The sequence below is a fragment of the Carlito syrichta genome, unplaced genomic scaffold, assembly GCF_000164805.1.
Source record: "Carlito syrichta isolate Samal-C Ts95f unplaced genomic scaffold, Tarsius_syrichta-2.0.1 Scaffold144542, whole genome shotgun sequence".
Lineage (NCBI taxonomy): Eukaryota > Metazoa > Chordata > Mammalia > Primates > Tarsiidae > Carlito > Carlito syrichta.
In genome coordinates, this window is record NW_007088638.1 from 2,827 (window position 1) to 26,122 (window position 23,296).

The window sequence follows — 23,296 nt, forward strand, 5'->3', positions numbered from 1 at the left end:
TGTGCGACGACGACTTCGGCCTCCAGGAGGCCACGGTGGCCTGCCGCCAGCTGGGCTTCGAGGGGGCCTTGACCTGGGCCCACAGCGCCAAGTACGGCCAAGGCGAGGGTGAGTGACACGGGACGGTCCGGAGACCTCGGGGCCACTGCCCTTTAACACCCAGCCCGCGTGACCTCCTCCGCGAGGCCCCTCCGAGTTTCCCTGCGGCCAATGGCCCTGCTTCCTGCTCCACTCTCTTGTGATGAGGCCACCGCCATCAGCCCTGCGCTCTGAGTTCCTTGCACACAGCCGTGGGCGTGAGGCGGGCTCAGCAGATACTGAATGCATGCATGGTGATCAGGTAGATCTACTCACTCCGCCTACCTGGCGCTCCCCCAAATCAGACTCCACGAGACCCGAGGCCCAAAGGAGGCAGCAGGCAGGGTTGTGGGTGCTGAGACCCCAGGGAAACTGGTCCCCCTGCTCCCCCCACCTTCTACTCCGGGTTGGAAGAGACGTGATGGATGTGGGCTCCTCCCAGGAGGCAGAGCTGTCACCTGCCTCTGCCACCTGCCTCTGCCACCCCTGAGTGCCACTCCTCTCCCCCCCCAGGGCCCATCTGGCTGGACAACGTGCGCTGTGTGGGCACCGAGAACACCCTGGATCAGTGCAGCTCCAACGGCTGGGGTGTCAGCGACTGCAGCCACTCGGAAGACGTCGGGGTGGTGTGCCACCCCCAGCGCCACCGAGGCTACCTTTCTGAGAGGGTCTCCAATGCCCTGGGGCCCCAGGTGAGGAGGCAGAGGGAGCCCTGGGGTGGCCCGGCAGGCGTGGGCTGGAAACCGGGCCTGCTGGACTCACTGAAGCTGCTTCCACCGGGAGGCGGCAGAGCCCGGAGGTGCCTGCGAGGCCCGGCCACAATTGCTGCCTCTTCCCGGCACAAACAACCCTGAGCTAAAAACAGCCCAAGCCAAACAACAGGAGCGAGAGGGCGGGCACCGGCCCCCACCCTCCCACCTTCTCCTGCCCTGGCACAGCTGGCTCCAGGCAGAGCTCGGCAGGTTGTGATGGGGGATCCCCTGCTGGCCTAGGCCACCCCCGGGCTAGGGGGAGGGTCTTGTGAGCCACAGCAGCTGGCCTGTGTCCCCTCGGCCCTCCGTGCCCCTCCAAAGCCCCCATGTCCCAGCCGCCCATCCGGGTCTCAGGGAAGGCCCGACCTGCCTCCTCCCCAGCCTGACAGATGTGAGGACTCGAGGGACAGGGCCTCGACAGACGGGGCTCTCACCTCGCGGCCTTGGACGCCGCCGCTGCCCCGGGCCTCGGCGTCCTAGCCTGTCCCACGGGGGCGGAGGGCTGGCCTCTGAGGGTCCTGGTGACGGTGCCCCCGCAGGGCCGGCAGCTGGAGGAGGTGCGGCTCAAGCCCATCCTCGCCAGCGCCAAGCGGCGCAGCCCGGTGACCGAGGGCGCCGTGGAGGTGAGGTACGACGGCCACTGGCGGCAGGTGTGTGACCAGGGCTGGACCATGAACAACAGCCGGGTGGTGTGCGGGATGCTGGGCTTCCCCAGCGAGACGCCCGTCCAGAGTTACTACTACAGGTAGGCGCGGAGCGGCCGGGCCCGGGAGGCGGGGCTGTGGGGCTGGCTGAGTGCATGCGTGTGTGCATGTGTGCGTGTGATGTGTACGTGTGTGTGTGTGTGAGGGCCTGTGAGCGTGTGTGATGGGAGGGGGTGTGAGTGCGAGCACGCGAGTGTGTGACGTGTGCCTGCAGGCAGTATGTGCACGATGTGTGAGCGTGTGCGAGCAGGTGTGAGGCGGGGTGTGCATGGGTGTGAGCTGTGAGGGTGTGTGTGGGCGTGCCCAAATATGTGATGTGTGCCTGTGATGTTGCGTGATGCGAGCGTGTGCTTGCGAGCATGTGTGATGCGGGGTGTGCTTGAGCGTGAGTGTGTATCTGTGTGCTTGTGTGAAACGTGAGTGTGCACGTGTGCGAGTGTATCATGTGTGAGCACACACGTGTGCGGGTGTAGGATGGGGTGTGTGTGTGTGTGCATGGGTTTATGTGTTTATGTGTGCATGATCGTGCACACGTGTGCTCGTGTGAGATGCGTGAGCATGAGGTGTGGGTGCGAGTGTGTGTGTGTGGCATGTGGGACCCTGAGGAGCTCCGTGTGGACCGGTGGGACCAACTGGCTGTGGTGTCTGTGGCAGGACAGTCCACGGCGCTGGGACTGGGGGGACAGGCCCGAGTGTGGCTTGTGCCTGGGTCCCCTCAGAATAACACAGGAGAAAGTGAGTGAGGGTGGAGGATCCAGAAAAGACCTAGAAACGGTCAGAAAGGGAACACTCGCCAGTCTTAGAACAACGGCTCAGATGTCCCATGATTTAAACCGCTGAACATAAAACGCTGTGTCCCGGATTTGAAACCAGATTCTCCTGCAGACCCCAGACCCCACAAGCACAGCGTAAGGCCAGCTGGCTCTGGCCTCAGCTCCGGTGCTCGGCTGCGGGCCTCTGGTGGGCACCTGGGCCTGAATGTCCGTCTGCCGTGGATTGTCCCAACCCAGCCCCTCGGTGTCCCCAGCTCTCGCCCCGGCCTGGCTGCAGCCGGGTCATGTGTGAGCAGGTGTGGGCAGAGCTGGATTTGGCGTCAAAATCTCTGGTCAGAAACGTGACGTTAGTCGCCATATTGCCGTGTCCACGGCAGCCACAGACACAATCCTGCCCCCTCCGTGCCAGGGAGAAATCCCCCAGGGTGTGTCTGGTCGTCTGCCTCGCCACCCCACGTTTTAGCCCTGCGTCCCTCAGGGGGTCAGAAGGCCCCGGCGACTCTGTCCAGTGGCTCTGACTTAGATGACCCAGTGCTGAAGAAGGAGGTGGGGTCCCCACATGACTCCATTCTTGGGGACCCTGGGTGTGGGCCTGACTGCTTGCCTGGCGACTGCCCATCTAGGTCCTGCAGACTCACCGGCCACCCCTGCGGAGGGAGACCTGGCTACACCTGGGTGTCTCGGCGGGTCACTCCCGCCAGCAAGGTCTCCACCTTCCCCTGTCCCCAGAGGACCCTTTCCCTAGGCCCCTTCTCCCGGGCATGCTGGCAAGACTCCCCTCCAGCCATACCCAGGAGGGCAAGCCTAAGCCCAGCCCCAAGAGATGCCCCTTCAGGACCAGGGGGGCATGTCGCCGTGGATTGTCCCAGCCCAGCCCCTCGGTAGTGAGTGTTGACAGCCGGTGCCCATGGGGCTGCTGTGACACTGGACATTGAAATAAGATTTGCAAACATGCTTACAAACTGTAAAGTCCGGTGCCAGCTGAAGGACGGCCGTGAGGACCCAGGTGGCGGGGATGGGATGCGTGCTCCCCTCCACCGCCCATCTGTCTTCTCCCTCACAGGAAAGTCTGGGATCTGAAGCTGAAGGACTCCAAGTCCAGGTGAGGGGTGGCACGCAGGGGCACGGCATGATGGTCCCCACGTCCCCTCCCCATCTCCCCCCCGCAATCTCCAAGCTCGCCCTCCAGCCCCTGCTCTACCCTCAGTCTCCCTTGTCCTCCAGGCTGAAGAGCCTGACCGTCAAGAACTCCTTCTGGATCCACCGGGTCACCTGCCTGGGGACAGAGCCCCACCTGGCCAGCTGCCAGGTGCAAGTGGCCCCCGCCCAGGGCAAGCTCAAGCCGGCCTGCCCGGGGGGCATGCACGCCGTGGTCAGCTGTGTGGCGGGGCCTCGCTTCCGCCCGCACAAGGTGAAGCCGCGCCGCAAGGAGTCAGGGGCAGAGGTGAGCCGGGGTCCCTCCTGCACCCCCTCCAGGGCACAGGCCCCTCCTGGCAGGATCCGCGTGGCAGGGTGGGCTTCGGGCCAGGCAGGAGAGGAGGGCAGGCAGACTGGGCGCCGAGAGCCAATCACAGAGTGGGGGAGTGGCATTTGTTCAGGAGGGATCACATCACCCCCCAAGTGGAAAACTGGGGTCACGTGCCCGGACTAGAACGCAGCCAGCGGGACAGTCACCAGGCCCCGCTGCAGCCGTGGAGGGCGCGGAGCCCTCCTGGTGTGAACATCAGAGAGCCAGTGCCCGTAAGGGTAAGGACGCCTAAGCGTCACCTGACGGGCCTCCCGGAGGCCATGAAGGTGCTTTGTTGCTGCGGAGGCAGAGGCCAAGAGGCACGGCTTGCTCGGGGTGACCGCAGCGAAGGTCAGAGGCCGGACAGGGCCACTGCCAGAGTCTGATGGGCCCGGCCCCGGTGCCCGCTGCAGGGCTCAGCTCCAGCCGGCTGCCTCCCACTCGGCCTCCCTGAGACGGTCTCCCCTGCAGGAGCCGAGGGTGCGCCTGCGCTCTGGGGCCCAGGTAGGCGAGGGCCGCGTGGAAGTGCTCGTGAACCACCAGTGGGGCACGGTGTGCGACCGCCGGTGGAACCTCGTCTCTGCCAGCGTCGTGTGCCGACAGCTCGGCTTCGGGTCTGCGCGGGAGGCCCTCTTCGGGGCCCAGCTGGGCCAAGGTGAGCAAGGAGTCTGGGGTGGGCGAGAGGACCACGGGGTCCATCTGCGGAGGTCCCAGCATGGGCAAGGCCCGGGACAGAAAGCGGGCGGCCGGGAGAGACCCCCCCCACGGCGCTCTCCCCCGCAGGGCTGGGGCCCATCCACTTGAGTGAGGTGCGCTGCCGGGGGTACGAGCGGACCCTTGGGGACTGCCCCGCCCTGGAAGGGGCCCAGAATGGGTGTCAGCATGAGAACGATGCCGCCGTGAGGTGCCATGTCCCCGACATGGGCTTTCGGGGTCAGGTGAGTTCAGGTCTGAGCACGGCCTCCGCGGGCGGGCTGGGACGCCCTGGGGCCCCCAGAATACTCCATCGAGCCGGCGGGAGGGGGTCTCGGAGCCCTCCTTCCCCAGAGCCAGCCTGGAACACCCTCCGCTGAGACTCACTCGGCCCTGCCCCCCATCCCCAAGATGTCAGAAGGCTGCAGGGCTGTCAGCACTGGGTGGCCCTGGAGAGGCTGTGAGGGCGCTGAGGTCCAAGGGTCAGTGCCAGCGGGACCGTGGGCGAGTCGCAGGCGTCTCTAAAGCGGGGATGGCGCGCTCCCAGGGGTGTCGGGGATGAGGTGAGGGACAAGAAAACCCTTTGCAAACAGCAGGCTGCCCGGCATGGGACTTCGGGTCAGGGGCCAACCCCAGAGAAGCCCCTACCCAGGCGCTTGGGACAGCAGAGACCAGGACTGGTCCCCGCTTGGCAGGCAGGCTGTGGCAGAAAGAAGATGCCCCGTCTAGGCCACGGCGGCGACCCGGGGCCGTCCACCCCTCACGCGCCCCTCACCCATGGCAGGTGCGCCTGGCTGGGGGACGCAGCCCCGAGGAGGGCGTGGTGGAGGTGGAGGTGGAGGTGAACGGGGTCCGGCACTGGGGGAGCGTGTGCAGCGACCACTGGGGCCTCCCCGAAGCCATGGTGGCCTGCCGACAGCTCGGCCTGGGCTTTGCCAACCACGCCATCAAGGTAGGTCCCCCCTCTGCCCCTTCCCTGCCTCTTTCCCACCTCCTGGATGGAGAGGGCCCAAACCTCCTGGGCAAAAGCTGCTGCCCCTCCATTCATTCTGCAACTCACTGAGCAAAACCACGGGCTGAGGTCATGCCGGGCGCCAGGCTGGCGTGGCGAGCCGGGCAGTCCCTGCCCCGAGAGCATTCGCCAAGCAGAGGAGGCCGTCACTAGTAAAATGTCCACACAGCCAGGCACACGGTTGTGTCTGCAGGAGAGAGAATTGAACAGAAGTTAGCCAGACACACTGGGGATGAATCAGCCACTCATGCAAAGGCCGTGCGGCAGAGAAAGACCCTCGGTCCAGTTGGGGAACTCAGGGCCAGAGGCTGAAGTGGTGGCTCCAGGGGGAGAGGTCTGGAGCGCAAAGGGTGGAGGGGGTCAGGGCGGGACCACTCAGAACTCGCAGCCCAGACATGGAGAAGATTGTTTGGGAAATAGTTGGGGTGGAGGGAATGAATGCAGGGGAACACATGCATGAGGCCGCGGTCGCCGCCCCGGTGAGAAAGGACACAGGCCTGCACCAGAACAGTGGCAGGCAGTCCAGGGGAAATCAGCAGGGTGAAGAGAGAGCAAGACAAGAGAGCCCAGCGTGGCTGCACAGAGAAGGCACTGCAGCTGCACCCACACTGGGACCGGGCTCGGGTGCCCGGGCTGTTTGAGGAGCAGCTGGGGAAATGGGGCACGCCACCCGGGCTGGGGGCGGCTGCCGGGGGGGGAGGCGGACGTCATCTTCAAGAGTGGAGGCTGTCACCCGGGAGTGGGATGAGTGCACGGCCATGGGTGGAAGCCACAGGCAGGAGATTTTTCCGCCACACACGAAACCATTTCTTTTTTCTTTTCTTTTTTTTTGAGTCGGTGTCTCACTGCATCGCCCAGGCTGGTGCGCAGTGGCACACACGCTCACAGCCACCCCAGCATCGACCTGCTGGGCTCCGGCGAGCCTTCTGCCTCAGCCTTCCAAGTAGCCAAAACTACAGGCACACGCTACCACACCCGGCTAATTTTTGATTTATTATAGAGACGAGGTCTCACCAAGTTGCCCGGGCTGGTCTCAAACCCGCGGGCTCAGGCAGTCCTCTTGCCTTGGCCTCCCAAAGTGCTGGGATGACAGGCTTAGCCACTGCGCCCGGCCTAGATTTAAATATTTTATTTTATTTTTTTATTTTTGAGTCGGAGTCTCACTCCATCACCCAGGCTGCAGTGCAGTGGCATACTCATGGCCACCCCAGGGTCAACCTGCTGGGCTCAGGCAATCCTTCTACCTCAGCCTTCCAAGTAGCTGGAACTACAGGTGTATAATTATCTATTTTTTATTTATTGTAGAGATGAGGTCTCACCAAGTTGCCCGGGCTGGTCTCAAACCCGCGGGCTCAGGCAATGCTCTCGCCTCGGCCTCTCAAAGTGCTGGGATGACAGGCTGAGCCACTGCACCCAGCCATGAAGCCATTTCTAATACCTGAGGGGTCCAAACGTGGCAGGGACTGTCCTGGGGTGTGGGCTCCCGTCATGCAAGATGTGCAGGTGCTGGACCTCCGTTGGGAGTCAGAGGCGGTGGCCCCAGAGGTACCACTCCCCTTGACCAGTGCTGCGGGCTGTTTCCTTAGGACACCTGGTACTGGCAGGGGACGCCGGGGGCCGGCGAGGTGGTGATGAGTGGGGTGCACTGCTCGGGCTCGGAGCTGGCCCTGCAGCAGTGCCAGAGGCACGGGCCAGTGCACTGTTCCCATGGCGCTGGGCGCGCCTCGGCCGGAGTCTCCTGCATGGACAGTGAGTGACGGGGCCCACAGGGCTGGGGGGTGGGCGGGCCTGCGCGTCCCCCTGGGAGGGCCCCGAGTGCGGGCCAGCGCCAGGCCGGCAGGGTGGGAGTGAAAGGCCAGCTGCCGTTTCCCAGAGGTGGGGCTGAAGCACCTGTCCCACCCAGATGCAGGCCCCACCCCCACCACATGGGAGGCTGAGAAAGAAAACCCAGCATGTGTGAGGTGCAGGGCTGGAACCGTGTTTCAATGTCAGGGCCGTGACCTACAGTTTTATAAACGGGACAGAATGGAAAGCGTCAGAATGCACTGCCCCAAGCCAGGGCATCTGTGCATGTGCGTCCTGGGCTCCAACCCAAGGGACATGTGTCACTATGGTTTGTAAGAGCACTTGGGAGCTGCTGGCGGGGACACGTGGATGGGAGGTGCCCTTGGGGCCCGGGCCGGCTGCGGGACTTACCCGAAAGGCGCTGGGTCCAGGCCAGCTGCGGCACCACTCTGTCCCACGGCCCAGCCTTTCAGGCAGCAGCACTGACTTCTGCCAGCGAGGCTGTGCCAAGATAACTATATCCAGCCCCAAGGCCACAGGCCGGCACCAACCCAAGTGGCCACTTGACCTTCCTCCTGGCCAGACCTCAACACCAAGACCTCCTTCACCTTTGTCAGTGAGCGCCCGGCTTCCTCTCTGTCCAGGGCATCGGAAGAAGCCGGGCCCACCCATCACGCCCGGTAGAGTGAGGGGGCTCAGAGTGGGACTCCAGTACCGAGGCCTCCAGCATGTGGGGGCTGCTGCCACCCCACTCCCCTTCCTGGGAACCTCGACCCATCCCTGCTGGCTGCCTGCAGAGGCCGCCCCAGCAGCCACTGTGACCGTCCCTGCTCTCCTGGCTGCTGTCACTTCTTTCTTTACTCTTGCTCTCCTTCCCCTTGTCTCAATGGGCACTTCCTGGCACTTTCCAACATACGAGGGGACCCAAGAAAACAGAATTATTTTTTTGGAGGGCGAGCCTCTTGTGGGACGGGCTTCCCCCGGCCAGTGATGTGTTCTAGGAACGCTGAACCCGTCGGTATCAGTGTACCCGCTAGTGTTGTTGTGAGAGGCTGCGTTCGGCCTCAGTGAATTTCTTTTGGCGAGGCTTTCAGCACGTTTGCCCATTTCGTGACGGGAGGCTTACGTGATCAACCTGCCCACACCGCGCTGAGTGTTCAGCAGTTTTTGACCCCAATCGGTATGACCCCCGAGCCCCACCCTCCCTCTTCCCCCAGTCTTGCCCTGAGCAGCGTTTGTTTCCCTGGATAAAAAAGTCCTCCAAGGGGAATGTTTTGTCGATGTGGAAGAGAGAAAACAAAAAACGGCAGACGCTCTGACATCAGCATTGCTGAGTCCAAAACCAGTTCTAAGCAGTGGAAAGAGTGTCTTGATAGGTGTATTGCACCCAGCAGAGAGGAGTCTGAAGGTGACTGAGGTTTAAACATGCGAGAATATGCATTTTTTTATAAATACATTTCAGGGATTTTGGGGTCCCGCACGGACACCCCAGGACCCCGAGGGCATTTTTAGTGCCAGTTCAGGCACAAAATACGAGTGAGGCATGAGCAGATCTCCAGGGGATGCGAGCTAAGCCACACATCAGCACAGCCTAAAAGCACCTCATGAGAGAAGGGCCGGCCTGTACCAGTTGCGTGCTCGCTACAGGCCGATCAGTGTAAGCACATCTCAGGTACTGTCACGTTAGTGTCACTGTTACCATCTCCATCTCACGGATGATGAGGAGAGATAAGAGATCGTCCACCATATAGTCAGGAGTTAAGCCAAGAACGAGCACAGGCGGCCTGGCTCCAAAGTCGGCAAGCTTAACCGAGCCTCTGTAGCCGACGGCGCTAGACGCTTCCTTTCGTTACCAGGACTCCCATCTCCTGACTCTTATCCTGCTCATCTGTGCTGGGGTCCTCCCGGAGGGCGTGGTCTGGGGCCAGGCTGTCCTCTGTGTGGAGAGCAGGTCGGTGGCCTTCCTGGCCCGGTCACTGCCGTGCCCTCTGCTGCCCCAGGTGCTCCAGACCTGGTGATGAACGCCCAGCTGGTGCAGGAGACAGCCTACCTGGAGGACCGGCCGCTCAGTCAGCTGTACTGCGCCCACGAGGAGAACTGCCTGTCCCAGTCGGCCGACCGCATGGACTGGCCCTACGGACATCGACGCCTGCTACGCTTCTCCACGCAGATCTACAACCTGGGCCGGGCCGACTTCCGTCCCAAGACAGGCCGCCACAGCTGGATTTGGCACCAGTGTCACAGGTGAGTGCCCGCCCACACCTTGGCACTGGAGAGTTAGGGGCAAAAAGCAGGGTCCGGGGCCAAGCGGTCTGGCACTTCCCTGGCCTCGGGCGCTTTCCTGGAGGGGTGTGTGCGCGGGATAAATCTCCCTTTCTAGATGCCTAGAGGCCTTGCCTGCAGGGAGGCAGTGAGGAAACCCCAGGCGGCCACCTGCCCCCTCGATCTTTTCCACCTTCTCCCTGTAGATGGTGCTCGTGGGGTGCTTCCCATGGCAACATCCCACAGGGAAGTTGCTGGTCCCCGTTGGGATGTAGTTGACCATTTCCCGACAGGGGACCACAGGCCTTGTCTCCAGAGGCCAGGTGAAATGAGGACTCCCGGAGACCTGCAGGCCCAAAACAGACATCCCGCCAGGATGCTGGCTCTGCAGAATCAGCTGGCCAGGTCCCGCAGCAGCAAGGCCAGGCCCAGAACAGCACGAATGGTCCGTGCACAAAAGGGACAATGAGCACCCTTCCCTATCAGGGGCCTCCAGGCCCGGGAGAGGGACACCGTGCTCATGACACGGGCAGAATGAAATTTTTCTTCAGGATGCAGTGCGGAAGGCTGCGGAACAGGCACCGACTCTGAGACTCGGCCTTGCCTGAGATAATAAGCACCTTTCCCTGGAGCATGAACAGAGCTGTCATTACAGCGGGACTGGAAACAATGGTGGCAATTTGGTCCCAGGCTGACAAGGAGCTGAGCGCGGGCGCCCCAGCAGCTCAGCACCGAGGCGGGTCCTTGGCGGGAAGGCACCCTGGAGGCTGCCGGGGCTAGGCCAAGACCCCGGACGACAGGGCAGCTGTGCCATGCTGCCTGGCAGGGGTGCAGACAGAGCAGGCTGCGGGCCTCACACGTCCTGGGTGCAGGAGGGAAGGGTTGTCCTGCTCTTCGGCTTTCCTCTCGGGTAGCGCTGGGCCTCGGCCACGTCCTCCCCTGGCCTCGGTCCTCCCCCTGGCCGCGCCCGGCTCACGGCTCTGCCTCTCCTGCAGGCACTACCACAGCATCGAGGTCTTCACGCACTATGACCTCCTGACTCTCAACGGCTCCAAGGTGGCCGAGGGGCACAAAGCCAGCTTCTGTCTCGAGGACACAAACTGCCCCACAGGTACGAGGCCGCCGGCCGGCATCGTAGCACACCTGGTGACGTCAGTCTCCTCGCCTGACACCCCTTGTTATCCTCCTCTTGCTCTCCTTCCCTACCCCTCTGGGAGACCAGGTTCCCCTCCGCCCAAGAGCCCCAGTCACCTGGAGATCCCGGGTTGGAGTTCGCACTCAAGGCAGTTAGAAAAGAGCCATTTTGGCGGGCGCAGTGGCTCAAGCCTGTCATCCCAGCACTTGGGGAGGCCGAGGTGAAGGGATTGCCTGAGCCTGCGGGTTCGAGAACAGCCTTGGCAATTGGCGAGACTTCCTCTCTACAATAAATCAAAAAGTTAGCTGGCCATGGTGGCTCATGCCTGTAGTTCCAGCTACTTGGAATGCTGAGGAGGAAGGATCGCCGGAGCCCAGCAGGTCGAGGCTGGGGTGGCCATGAGCGAGCCACTGCACTCCAGCCTGGATGACGGAGTGAGACTCCAACTCAAAAAAGAAAAAGAAAAGAAAAGAGCCTTTCTTACCTTCTGAAATCGCAGGCAGAAGGCTTACTTCCTTTGAGTCCTGCTGTTGAGGCACCAAGCACTTTCTGGGACGCCAATTGCACTCCCCAGGGGCAAGACCAGATTCCAGTCTGCAAACCCACAGTCCTCAGCCCTTGGGAACAGCATGGAAACCCTGGTCCTTAGAGGGTTGGGTGGATGAGGGAGGGAGGGGTGGACAAATGAATTAGCACAGCAGGCTGGAATCTTCCAACCACACTCCTGGCCCAAGAGATGTCCGTGAGCACATCCAAATAGTCTCCTTGTCACCAATGTGGCTTGCCGCAGTGCTGGACGCCTAGTCAGAAGGGTCTCGGGCAAGAGCTTGAAGCGAACCTCAGGGCCCTGGTTGGTGAAGTGGGCACAATGACTCGGAACTGGTGAAGCAGGGTAGGATGAGATGGTGACGTCCGAGAGACCTAGCAGAGTGCTCGTCCTGAGTACCTAGGTGGTGCCTGAATACCCGGGTGTCTGCCCCCTTCCCTCCAGGACTGCAGCGGCGCTATGCGTGCGCCAACTTTGGGGAGCAGGGCGTGACCGTAGGCTGCTGGGACACCTACCGGCATGACATCGATTGCCAGTGGGTGGACATCACGGACGTGGGCCCCGGGGACTACATCTTCCAGGTGAGAGCGGGGGGATGCCCACAGAGCCCCTTGGAACTCCAGATGACCCCAGGCTTTCCCTGACGACACAAGGAGAGAGCTCACAGCTTCTGACAAGCCAGTCACCTGCAGGAGCCGTGTTCCTGGGTCCCAAGGACCGGGCTTGAGTCTTGACTCTGAACTCTGGGCACGTCCCCACTTTTCAGACGTGACCTCCCCGTCCCCATCTGCCATGCTTACCTCCTGGGGTGACAGTATGAATGAAGCCAAGAGTAGAGACGCGCTTTGTAAAATACATGAGCTGTAAGGGACTCAGAGACCCAGTCACCCCTGTCCCGTCGGCCCCTCTCGCCCCAGGTGGTTGTGAACCCCAAATACGAGGTGGCCGAGTCGGATTTCTCCAACAACATGATGCAGTGCCGCTGCAAGTATGATGGGCACCGGGTCTGGCTGCACAACTGCCACACAGGTAACCGTGAGCCGCGCGGGCAGGCCAGGAAGACGCTAAATCACCCTGCCTCCGCGAGCGGTGTGTGTGTGAGTGGGAGTGTGTGTTGTGTGTGTGTGTAGGCCAGGGACGGAACAGGGCGAACTTCTTGGCCATCCGCACGGGCAGATCTCTAGGATGACTCAGACCACCAGCATCACCCAGCCACCCCTCCTCCTCCCTCCCTCTTGGCACGTCCGGCTGTTGGTGAACAGTTTCCAGTCTGTCCTGGAGCCCTTCCTGCCACCTCAAGCCACGTCGGGATCTTTCTTCCCTTCTCTTTAGCGTGGCCTTTCTCAGCTGCCCCCCATCCTAAGCTGACTGCCTCCCAGGCAAATGCAGAAGTCCCCTTGCCCCGTGTGGCGGTCTCCAGCTGTGATCGGTGCTTGCAAGAAGGGGACCACAGAGAACAGGGACACTTACAGGACTGATAAGATCAAAGGAAGTAGCATGACCCAGCAGGGGCAGAGAGAGGAGGTGGTTGCTTAAGTGTCAGTAAAGACACCCTTGATCTTCAGGTGTAAAATGAGCCTGTACTTACTGTGCACAGCTTGTGTGGGGGGGGGGGGGGGGGGGCGGGCGGCGCTGTCCACGCAGGTAACATGCATGGGTGAGGGCCTACCGCCTGGACACGGCGCCAGACACTGGGAACGCCAGTGTAAGACCTGGAGCCCAGGACCAAGAAGGCTTTGCACGCCTGCAGCAGCCCGGGACTACTGGTACGCCACACAGGCAGGGAGTAAGAGCTGAGCAGGCAGAGAACGACCAGTGGCTGGGGCCGGGGAGGCTGCACAGAAGAGGTGACGCTGGACCCGGGTTTCAAAGGAGGGGTAGCAGTCCAAGGAGGAGGAAGCACATAGGGCTGGGCTCCAGGGGCTCCCCTGGGTCCCAGGCCAATCCCACCGCTTTTGAGCTGGAAAACGGCGAGGGAATCCTTATCTGTGCAGTTTTCTCTTTTGGATAATGCAGCGGTGCACTTCAAACCTACTAAGGACTGAAGTCCTAGGCAGGGAGGGCTACGATAGTTCTGAGAGTGGACTTTATCCTGTGGGCTTCTGGGAACCGACAGGTTTCAGTCAAGGAAGCAAAAGATCACTTATGTTTTCAAAAAATAGCTCTGGCAACAGAGGAAGGAAGAACAGTGTAAGGGTTCAGACCTGTGTGACTCAGCAGGCTGTGCTGCCGTTCCATGAGGCAGGAAGATGAGAGGCTCAGGAATTGGGATCCGAGGCTGCACACGGGGACAGCAGACCCTCCGCGATGCGGGAGGAGGCTGCAGGGGATCCAGGCCAGTGAGGAGGCCCAGGAAGAGGATGCAGAGGCCCGGCAGGGCCCCTGCAGAGAGCAGAAGGCACACCAGGCTCTTTAGTGAAAGGGCTGTGTCCAGGTGTGCAAGGACTGAGGAAGTGAGGGATGCCGATATCCAGTGTTGAGAAGAGTGGACAGCTGCTACCTGCTTTAGGCCTCAAGGGGCAGGGCTATCCTGGAGCAGGTAAAAGTGCAGGAGGAGGGTGACTGGCTGGAGCAGGAGCCCTAGACCCTCGCGGCAGAACTGCAGGGCCAGAGCAGGGAAGAAATGCCCGGCCGCTCTCCTTCACCCTCCTACCTCCTGCTGCCCACTGACCTAACTCGACCAGAAACCCGAAGACCAGGGAACCCAAGTGATGTCATCTCTAGGGGCCAGTTTCCCAGGGTACCTACGTGCTAAAGGGTGGAGAGTGAGTCGGGAGTGGGGAGGGGTGGCACAAAGGAGAACACCCAGCCCAACCCTCTCCCCTCAACTGCCTGTTCTTCCTGATGGCCCTGAGACCCCACGCCTGTCCGGGGCCTGTTTCCAGAGAGTGACTGGTGCCTGTGCCCCAGACAGACCTGAGGAGAAGGCAGAGCGGGGCAGATGACCTGCAGGCACAAAGCTGTCAGGACGGGGTGAGACCTCGGTAGGGCTGGTCTGCAGCCTGACCTGCTCTCCTTTGGCCCGCAGGGGATTCGTACCCAGCCAGCACAGAGCTTGCCCTGGAGCAGGAAGAGCGCCTCAGAAACAACCTGATCTGAAGCCGCCTCTGCACTCCCAGCTGCCGCTCATACACCAGATACCTCAGCCCGTCAGAGCCGTGCCCTCTGCGCCCCGACTCTGAGGAAGTGGGCCAGTGCCCCGGAGGTACCAAGAACCTGCTCAGGAAGCCTTCTGACGGCAAGACCGCCCACCCAGGTGGCACTGCTCCCTCGGGCTGGCGCCCGGCCTGTCCCCTGGGGCCTGTGCCTGGAGTATGGCCTCCAGGCCTGCTCGGATAAGGAGACCCAGTTCTCTCCTGGATTTTGCCTGGGTTCGGGAGCTCTCCATTCCTTAGGGACGGACTCTGGCCCAGTGCCCGGTCTAAGTGGTGCTTCGCCAATGTCCTGGAGGAGTAGAGGAGAGAGGATCAAACCACACGGCAGGTGGGGTTAGCTCTCTGCTAGAGCTCAAAGCAACACAACTTGTGTCCAAGTCGCAAGTGACAAGTGAATCTGGTGGGCTCAGTCCCTGGCTGCTTCTGCCCTCACTTGGAACTCACCTTTCTCATTCTGCTCTGAGTCTGTTCGCTAGCATCCCTGCTTCCATCCTCCCGCACACCTGAGTGTTTCTAACACCCCTGGAGGCTGGGGCCTCGGCACCCCTGATCACCTGATGGGCCAACGCCGCCGTTAATGAATGCTTGGGAAGGGGCAAGTCTCACAGAAGTGGCTGGATGGGGCCTTCCTGTAGAGCAGCGGAGGTGGGCAGAGCAGAAGGATGCTGAGGTAACATGGACCCAGCTCCTGCTGGGGCCTCTGCCAAGCAAGAGACACGTGCCACTTACCTGGCAGGCAATCCAGTCTCCCTCAGGGTCACCACGCATCTCAGGACTGGCCTCCGTTTCAGGTCTCAGCCGAGTGTCTACAGTGAACGCTGCATAGATCATATTTTTGCCACGGAAAGAACATCGGTCAACCAAGCTACTCATCTCTACAGAAGTATGAAGACAGGCCTGGTAGAATGAGGGCAGAAGACCATGGAGAAATCAGAAGGGGACGTTCAGTTAAGACAAGAACCTGGCAAAGGCCGCCTGCCACCCCGGCGTGATGTGGCTGCAAGTGCTCTTGCTCAGGCAGTGTGAAAGCCCAGGGCCTTCCTGACACTGTTCTTGACCTTTTCCACTGAGACATGTGACGCGGTGATCCTTCCACCCTGACCCCCCAGTGCCAATAAAGGTTCCTCCTTGTGGACTGCTGCCAAGACGCGCCTCGCCGTGATTACCCTCGCTTCCGGGCACACTCACTCGCCCCTCAGTCCCGCTGAGCCAGGGACCAGCACACAAGGGGCACGCGCACCATGCCCGACAGCCCCGCTACAGTTCTCTAGTAGAGATGAGCTGACTGTCCACTTCCCAGCCGCCCTCCTCAGGCTCGGTGCCGAAACACGGGTGGGAAAGGTTAAGGGACGAGGGCTAGGGCAAGAAGGTCGAGTCTGCGGACTGTAAAATCTGGTAACCAAGGCTGCAGAGCCAGAACAAATGGCAGCGGATGGAGCAGATCTACCGCAGTTCTCCCTGCTGCCCCCTCCTTGGGGAGGCAGAGGGGACATGTTCTGGGGTACCTCTATGAATACAAAGAAGCACTTTCTCCCTTCTCCCCGACCTTCTCTCCTCAGCTCCCTCCTCTTCCTCATTAGGCGGAGGGAGCATTATATTTTGGCCCGGCCGTTGAGGTAAACAAGGGAAGGACTGATTTCCTGTTGGACCCAGCAAGCATCCCCCAAACAGTAAGACATTATGCTCACACATGCAGCTAATGGTCTGTGAAGGAATGTGCAGTGCGCGGCGAGCGGGGGGTGCTGACGACCAGGTCCAGGCAGGGAGGTTACCCACAGCCTCTCGCTGGATCTAGTTTCCAGCAGGGCCCGGGAAAGCAGGCCAGGCAGCCGGCCACAGGCTCTGGCTCAGTCTTACTGCCCACATCACACGTTTGATAGGAGCAGCCAGTGCTCATTCTTGGAAAAGCTAGACAAGGGCTGTGCTGTTCCACCTCTGAGTTGAAAGGGAAGGACATGGGAAGACTGGTGGCTGGCATGACTTATAACTAGATGAGGAATGTCAACAGAACACCAACCACCAAATTCCAGACAGAACCAAAAACGTCAGAAGACGACGTTCACTGCGGCATACTTTAGCTTCAGAGAAACTAAACTGCTAAGAACCCCGGCTTACGCTTCAGAAGCCTCATTTACCTTTATTCTACAAAGACTTTCACTCTATGAAGAGTATCAGAACTCATGGGGAATGTACCTTTCTACTAAATTCCAGGTAATCCTGAGCTTTAGATGTCCAACATACACACACGGCAGAGCGCATGAGCTGTCTTCTGGGCTATCTAGCAAAGGAGCCGTGGCAGCTGTCTGGGGCTCTCCAACTAACCTTGCTTGGGAGGCATGGTTTAGACGCAGCCAAGAATTTCATCTCCATCTGGACACGCTGGAGAGAGTCTGAACTGGGCCACCAGCAGGACCTTGTCTTACCTCTAGCTAACACACATCAGTTCCAACTACTGGGGTGACAGAATTAAGAAGCACATTCTCTACTGATGGTAGAAGCAGCAGCAGCGCTCTGTCATTTTCAGGTGTTGGCTGAAAAGAAAAATCCTTTCTCTAGGCTGGTTATATGGCTAAATCTGAAAGTTAGATGTGGCTGATGGTTGGCTGAAAAAAAGGATAGGCTACTGGGTAGACAGCATTAGAATGAGAACCCAAGTAACTTCCTGAGAGTATGAGAGCTACAAGAGAACTGGGTAATAACATAGGGGCTGTATGTTACCATCAGCCATGTCCTTAAAAGCTAAAACGCGGTCCAGAAAGGAGAAGCCCCCTCCCAGGCAAGGGAGAGTAGCGGTCATCTCGTTTTTATGGCCAAGGGTCAGTCTTTGTCTTGAAGACTCAAAATAGTGAAGGCATACCTCAGAGGTATACCATTCAGCATAAAAGTCTGGCTGCAGCTCCCTGCATCTCCTTTCAAATGCAGTCACACTGTTCAAAGAGACCTGCCTGGCTTAGAGAAGTCTGTCCCATGAAGACAGCACAAGTCCTGCAGCTTCCAGGCAAAGAGAGGGGCACTCAGATAGAGGACGAGTGGAAAGGTCAAGAGAATGACTTATTTAATTCCCAAATTGGCATGGAGTCACTGGACATGAACAAGGGACACTGGCAGAACCGACCAAGAACGAGAAAACAACTCCGAGGAGCCGTGAGGGCTCTAAGACCTGAACAGTGGCAGGGATAGCGGGGTCAGGACTCGGACCCAAGGCCAGTGTCATCTGAAAACGGCCGAACAGAGCCCCAGCCCACCGTGCTCTGGGCAATGCGAATCATCCATCACGGTCAGGGGCACTAAGTCGGAAGAAAACAAGGCTGCCGCCCCGGCGAGGAGTGCCACGGGACACTCTGGCCACGTCAGCACTGTAAGGGCTAGGGCCACCACCAGAGCAGAACTGCCCTCCAAAAGCACTGGGAGCACAGATCTGGCATGGAGAAAGCCTGAGCCGATGGCTCAGTCCTGTCTGTGTCCTTCAGGAAGGCCCCCGCTGCCCAGAGGTGTTTTGCATCCTGGCTGCGGGTCACTGTAACCGACGAGCTGGTGCTGTGTGCCAAGTGCCTTTGGCACAGGCTGAGAGGATCGTACCAAGAGCGTGCTGTGTGCCAGATGTCTTCTGCAGGATGTCATATTCGACAGAGATGGCAAAAGGCAAGAAAGAGGCTGGGTGGGGGCACACAGGGGGACAGGAGCTTCCCCATGCCACTTCCAGGTAGTGCCTTCTGCAGTACGCTCTGAGGCAGAGACAGCAGCGCTCTACTCCCTAGGGGTCAACACGAGCAACAGATCCATTAACCCATGCACAGCACTACAGGAGAGAAGATAAGAAGGGAGCTGTGCTCCTGTTTCTTTGTGGGCATGACAAAAATGACAAATGCCAGAGTGATGTGTGTCACAAAATGGGCTTTAATGGCTCCCTCTTACAACACAGTGTCACCGCTGACACTGGAGCTGGCACCTAGTTCCCACGCCGGCTGCCGACGAGGACGAAGCTGGCATGCCCTGGCTGCTGTGTGGCTGGAGTGGCCTCAGGCCCCAGGCGCGCGACAAGCCCTGGAGTCTAAGTTCCCATATCCGCTGCAGTTTCCAGCTCTGGCGTTCCAGAACCCGCAGTGTAGATCCTGCATGTGCCAAGCACACCAGACCTGTTCTGTCTCTCTGCACCAGCTGCTCCCGCCCCAGCCCTCCCTCCCCCAGTGCTGCTGTTCTGTTTTGTGAGGTCCTTGGCAGGGCCTGTGTCTCCCATCGCTGCAGGTCTGAATCCTCAGCTCTTTTCTGTGTTTGCTTTGAATGTCTTGGAAGCATGATCCCCGCTAACAAAACTTGCCCCATGCAGGACTCCTGAAAGTCACATCTTCCATATTTCTTCCTACCATGCCCACCACTGTGGGGGAGATTCCAAAGAACTGCACCTAGGAGTGAAGCACCCAGGAGTGAAGACAGGAGTCTGTCTTCTTTCTACACCCAGTCAGTCCTTGTCTCGATGGCTCTGGTCTCTTTAACATGCACATCTGCATGTACACACAGAGCTCTGGAAGGATCTTCTCACCCGAAGACTATGGAAACATGTTCTGATTCCTGGCGTTATCCCTCTCATTGAGTGACATTCAAACTGCAGACTGGTCTCTGCCTTCCCAGATGTCTTCCCGTTGCTTGGCTTCCAACCGTTTTCTCTCTGTAAACAACAACAGTGTTAATTAAACATGGCTGTACACTTCACATGACCAGTGACTTTCCTTTAATCCAAATTACAAGGCAAACTTTAACCATGAGACAAGTAGACATCCTGGTTTCTCTTACCTGATCCTAGAGTTAATACCTTTAACTTTCCAAGTGCTTTTGTAAGTGGAAATGACACCACAGGTCTTTAGATTTATTACTATATAATAAGAAGAGAAAGATTTAGGGCTAACAGAAACGAGAAGCATATGGTGTAAGTCAGAATCTAGCAGAAGCCAGATTCTAGTCTTGTTAATACATATTTATCTTAATTCTAGTGTTCAACTGTTTAGTGCCTCAGCATAACTGTCCATTATTTCCAGTTTACTAATATTTATAAATATTCCAACAGGGATCAAGAATATATACCAGTATTCTTCTTCTACCTCACTGCTTAAATGGAAATGGGGGCCCCTGGGCTGGACTCATACCTCCTTCTCTACAACCTTACTGGGAAAATACTTCAGAGGCAAACTAAATTTCAGTACTTCCAAGGCATGTGTAGGAGCCAGAAATCTGAATATACAATCCCAATGTGGAAAATGACAACATATAATGAAGAAAAACTAAGGACTATTTCTAAAACAAAAGCAATACAAATCTGGTTACTCTACCTTGAATTTTTAATACAGAAGCTTGGTTCTCCATTTAACACTCTCACCAAGACCTATACAGACCATGCAGATCACACACACAGTCTGGTGGCCCATGCACGTTAGGTGCCACAACAGCAGTGCTAATTGCATGGCCAGTCATTTATCTTGACACCATAAAATGGTGATAAGCCTAAATCACAGATGATGAGCCTAAATGTTTCCTTCCAGATTGATAATGCCTGTAAAGATTTTGCAAGTCATGAACCAGGAAGATTGACAGAAATCAAGGTGAGTTGAAAGTTAACACTTGCTAGCTGACATATCTTTCCAAAGCAGCAGAATGCCTTACAAAATTCCTAAACTATATTTGTGCTTTAAGGGCAAAGACATTGGTTATGAAGCTGACTGACACTTGGAAATGTAAGAAAGAGACATTCACTGCTATTTGGGCACCATCTTGTGGCATTATTGGAATATAGCAGCAACGTTACAAGAGGCAAAAAGAGTGAGGGTCAGCAAATTGCAAACTGAAGGCTGGTTAACAGTGCCCTGGCACTGAGGCAGGGCTGAACTGGGCTGGGATTCTCCGGGACACAGCATGAAGGGTAACTGATTTGTCTACAGGAGGCCAGGATTTCGCAGGAAGGCAATGTGGTTTTGATTCGTATAAACACAGAAAAGTTAGGCAGGCTCTCAAGGCAAAAGCAGTCTTGGATGAAAGTCAGCAAAAACTAGTTTCTAGATTATAAGGAAAGTGTAGAAACTAGAAAAGTAGACCTCAAAATTTTCAGTAAGACATAACACTTAAACCAGACAGGTAATATGACAAGTTATAAAATAATCAATCCAGCAGTAGCAGAAAAATATGACTGGCACATAAGCCAGTTCCAAAATCAAAACAGTTCTAACAACCAACTTGTTGCCTTTTTTTTTTTTTTTTTAAGCTTACGGTCATAACATTGATGGTGGTAAATCTAGCCTAAAAGGATACAAAGCTGTTTATAGTTTTTATATATCCCATTTAATATGATGCTGAAATACAACGTGTTTGATTTTGGGGTTATGAAACAAATAGAGGAGAGATACCATATTACCTATCTTAAATCTGAAGAGCTCAGAATTCTGAAACATTTCCTACTCTAGTGCTTTTTAATGAAAGCACCGTAGCTCTGTATTACCAAATCTATGTAAATATGAATAAATTTTAGTGGCAAATCATATGCAAAATCTAGTAAGAGCAGGAAGACATTGAGAAGCACAAATAATAGTGAAAACACGAGGTATAAATTTAGAAATACAGAACACGGATATGAGAAATATAGGTCAGGATATGACTTAAAAGGAATGTCTTCATTTAGAAGATGAGGAAACGGAAGGTCAGAGAGCCTGAGTGACTTGTCGAAAGTTACACAGTCAGTGAAAGTCCTGAATCTGGAACCCAGGCCTGAATTCTTACCCAGCATAGCTTTCCACTCTCCTGACATCTGAAAACCCAATCTAAAAATATCTATATAAAACGGATATAAATGTGGAAAAAAACGGACTGACAGAAAGACCAAGAAACATGCTATCTCTTTATCAAAGAGAAAGGGATGCCACACTTTAAGATCTGGCCCCCTTTCCATCTTGGAGTGGTGGATTAACCTTTTCTCTCTCATCAACTTCTAAATAAACTATTTTTCCCAATCTACAAAATAAAAAGAGAGAAAGGAAAGCAGATGTTCACTGATGAGGTGCACAAAAAAAAGCTTCCATTAACTCTACTTCCAACAATTCAATATGTCAAGTAAGGAAAGAGGAAGCCCAACAGCCATAAGGGCAAGGCACTAAGGAAGCACAGAAAATCAGGCATGAAGTGATTAACCCGACACGCTTACATAAGATGGCCCTGAAGACTTTCGTTCTCCAGGATAATAAATAATCAAGAGAAACAACTACATTAAATTAGTTGATTGAAATCACAGTGCGGTCAGTCACCACTTCTTACTAAGGGAACAAAAAGTTTTGAAGACTGAAAAAGGGCCACTTCGTTGTATTTTGTTTTTTTTACTAGAGAAGAGGGATGTAAATTTACTTCAAAATGTACTTCTACACCTAAGAAAAACAATCTCAAAATCCATCTGTAGCCACCTACAGAGTAATAGTCAACATGCTTTGTGAAGAATATGTCTGGTCAAATGAATGTAATCGCTTTCTTTCATGGAGGAGATAACTTCAAGGAGAAGTTATCCTCTTAATTTTAGCAAGGCGTCTAGATCTTACGTTTACTGAGTATTTACATAATCATCAATATACAGGGAAAATACAGTCCAGACCATATGAGGGGGCATTTAACTCTGGAGAACAGAATGGTGATCAGTGTATGAAGTGTCAACACAAGGAGTCACCTAATATTTATTTAGCAACAGCTGGTGACCTGGTCAGTTAGTCCTAGGTTAACATTTTCATCTCTGATTGAGGAAAAGGAAGTTTATAAAACAGCAACTGACACCAAAAAGATGGGTAAATGCTTCATCTCAAAAAAAAAAAAAAAAAGAAAAAATCACACCAAAATGAAAGTGTGGTAAGAAATGAAGGGAACTCCAGACATTGGGGAGAAAGGAGGCCAAGAAAACAGCCTAAGACTGGTTATGAGTCAGTAATACCACACTACCCTAGATAATGGAGAGCCCAAAAATGGATTCAGAAGGTAGAAACTGTGATTAAGTTCACTTTACTGCGGGTAAGTCTTACAGATGATTTTAAGTTCTCAGTGATTTAATTCATCAAACTAGGTGAATACATTACTGTTTACTTACTCTGCCTCTCAGGCCTATGACCCAAAGATGGCCTTTTAGAACCAATTAATCACCTATCTCCAAGAGTAAAATAAAATGAATTATAAAATAAAATGATAGTAGGCTTTAAAAATGAGAAGGTTGCCGGGCTCAGTGATGCAGCCTATAATCCCAGCACTTTGGGAGACCGAGGCAAGGGACTGTCTGAGCCCACGGGTTCGAGACCCACAAGAGCAACTTGGCGAGACCTCGTCTCTACAATAAATCAATAATTAGCTGGGCGCATGCCACTGCACTCCAGTCTGGACAACAGTGAGACTCCAACTCAAAAAAAAAGAAGATTTAGCTTATTCTGAGAGGTAATGATATCTATCTCCAATTTCAGGTGGGAATCAAGTATTTGGATAAGTGGAACATGGGAACATTTTACACGTATTTTGAAGTTCGGTCTTTAAAATGTGGTTTTATCATTTAGTATGCATCAATGGTTTAAAATACATGATTAAATCAAATAAAAAGCACTCAATGAGCCGGGCTCGGTGGCTCAGCCTGTAATCCCGTGCCTTTGGGAGGCTGAGGTGAGTGGATTGCCTGAGCCCGCGGGTTCGAGACCCGCCTGGGCAGCAAGACCTCATCTTTACAATAAATCAAAAAATCAGCCGGGCGTGGTAGCGCATGCCTGTAATTCCGGCTACTCGGAAGGCTGAGGCAGAAGGATCGCTGGAACCCAGCGGGTCGAGGCTGCGGTGGCCGGGAGCGGCCACTGCACTCCAGTTTGGGCTACAGAGTGAGACTCCAACTCAAAAAAAA

General features: G+C 56.3%; 2 protein-coding genes across 6 annotated transcripts in view; one reads left to right on the forward strand and one right to left on the reverse strand.

Moving 5' to 3' along the window:
* The window catches only part of LOXL4 (lysyl oxidase like 4), a 15,562-nt gene extending 1,020 nt beyond the window's left edge, over positions 1-14,542 (forward strand). The window contains exons 2-15 of the mRNA XM_008050350.2: positions 1-108; positions 592-770; positions 1,370-1,575; positions 3,371-3,409; positions 3,532-3,751; positions 4,286-4,469; positions 4,598-4,752; positions 5,292-5,459; positions 7,106-7,268; positions 9,305-9,548; positions 10,562-10,677; positions 11,693-11,829; positions 12,166-12,277; positions 14,277-14,542. Coding sequence (XP_008048541.2) covers positions 1-108; positions 592-770; positions 1,370-1,575; positions 3,371-3,409; positions 3,532-3,751; positions 4,286-4,469; positions 4,598-4,752; positions 5,292-5,459; positions 7,106-7,268; positions 9,305-9,548; positions 10,562-10,677; positions 11,693-11,829; positions 12,166-12,277; positions 14,277-14,347 — 2,102 coding nt within the window. The 3' untranslated portion in view covers positions 14,348-14,542. The remainder of the gene's footprint in view (positions 109-591; positions 771-1,369; positions 1,576-3,370; positions 3,410-3,531; positions 3,752-4,285; positions 4,470-4,597; positions 4,753-5,291; positions 5,460-7,105; positions 7,269-9,304; positions 9,549-10,561; positions 10,678-11,692; positions 11,830-12,165; positions 12,278-14,276) is intronic.
* Positions 14,543-18,759: 4,217 nt separating this feature from the next.
* R3HCC1L (R3H domain and coiled-coil containing 1 like) overlaps positions 18,760-23,296 on the reverse strand; it is a 33,513-nt gene continuing 28,976 nt past the window's right edge. For 2 of the 5 annotated variants that reach the window (XM_021708719.1, XM_021708720.1), the window contains one exon: positions 18,760-19,069. In XM_021708719.1, the coding sequence (XP_021564394.1) occupies positions 19,002-19,069 (68 nt within the window). In that variant the 3' untranslated portion in view covers positions 18,760-19,001. The remainder of the gene's footprint in view (positions 19,070-23,296) is intronic. The other 3 variants (XM_008050349.2, XM_008050347.2, XM_008050348.2) reach the window with 2 other exon arrangements.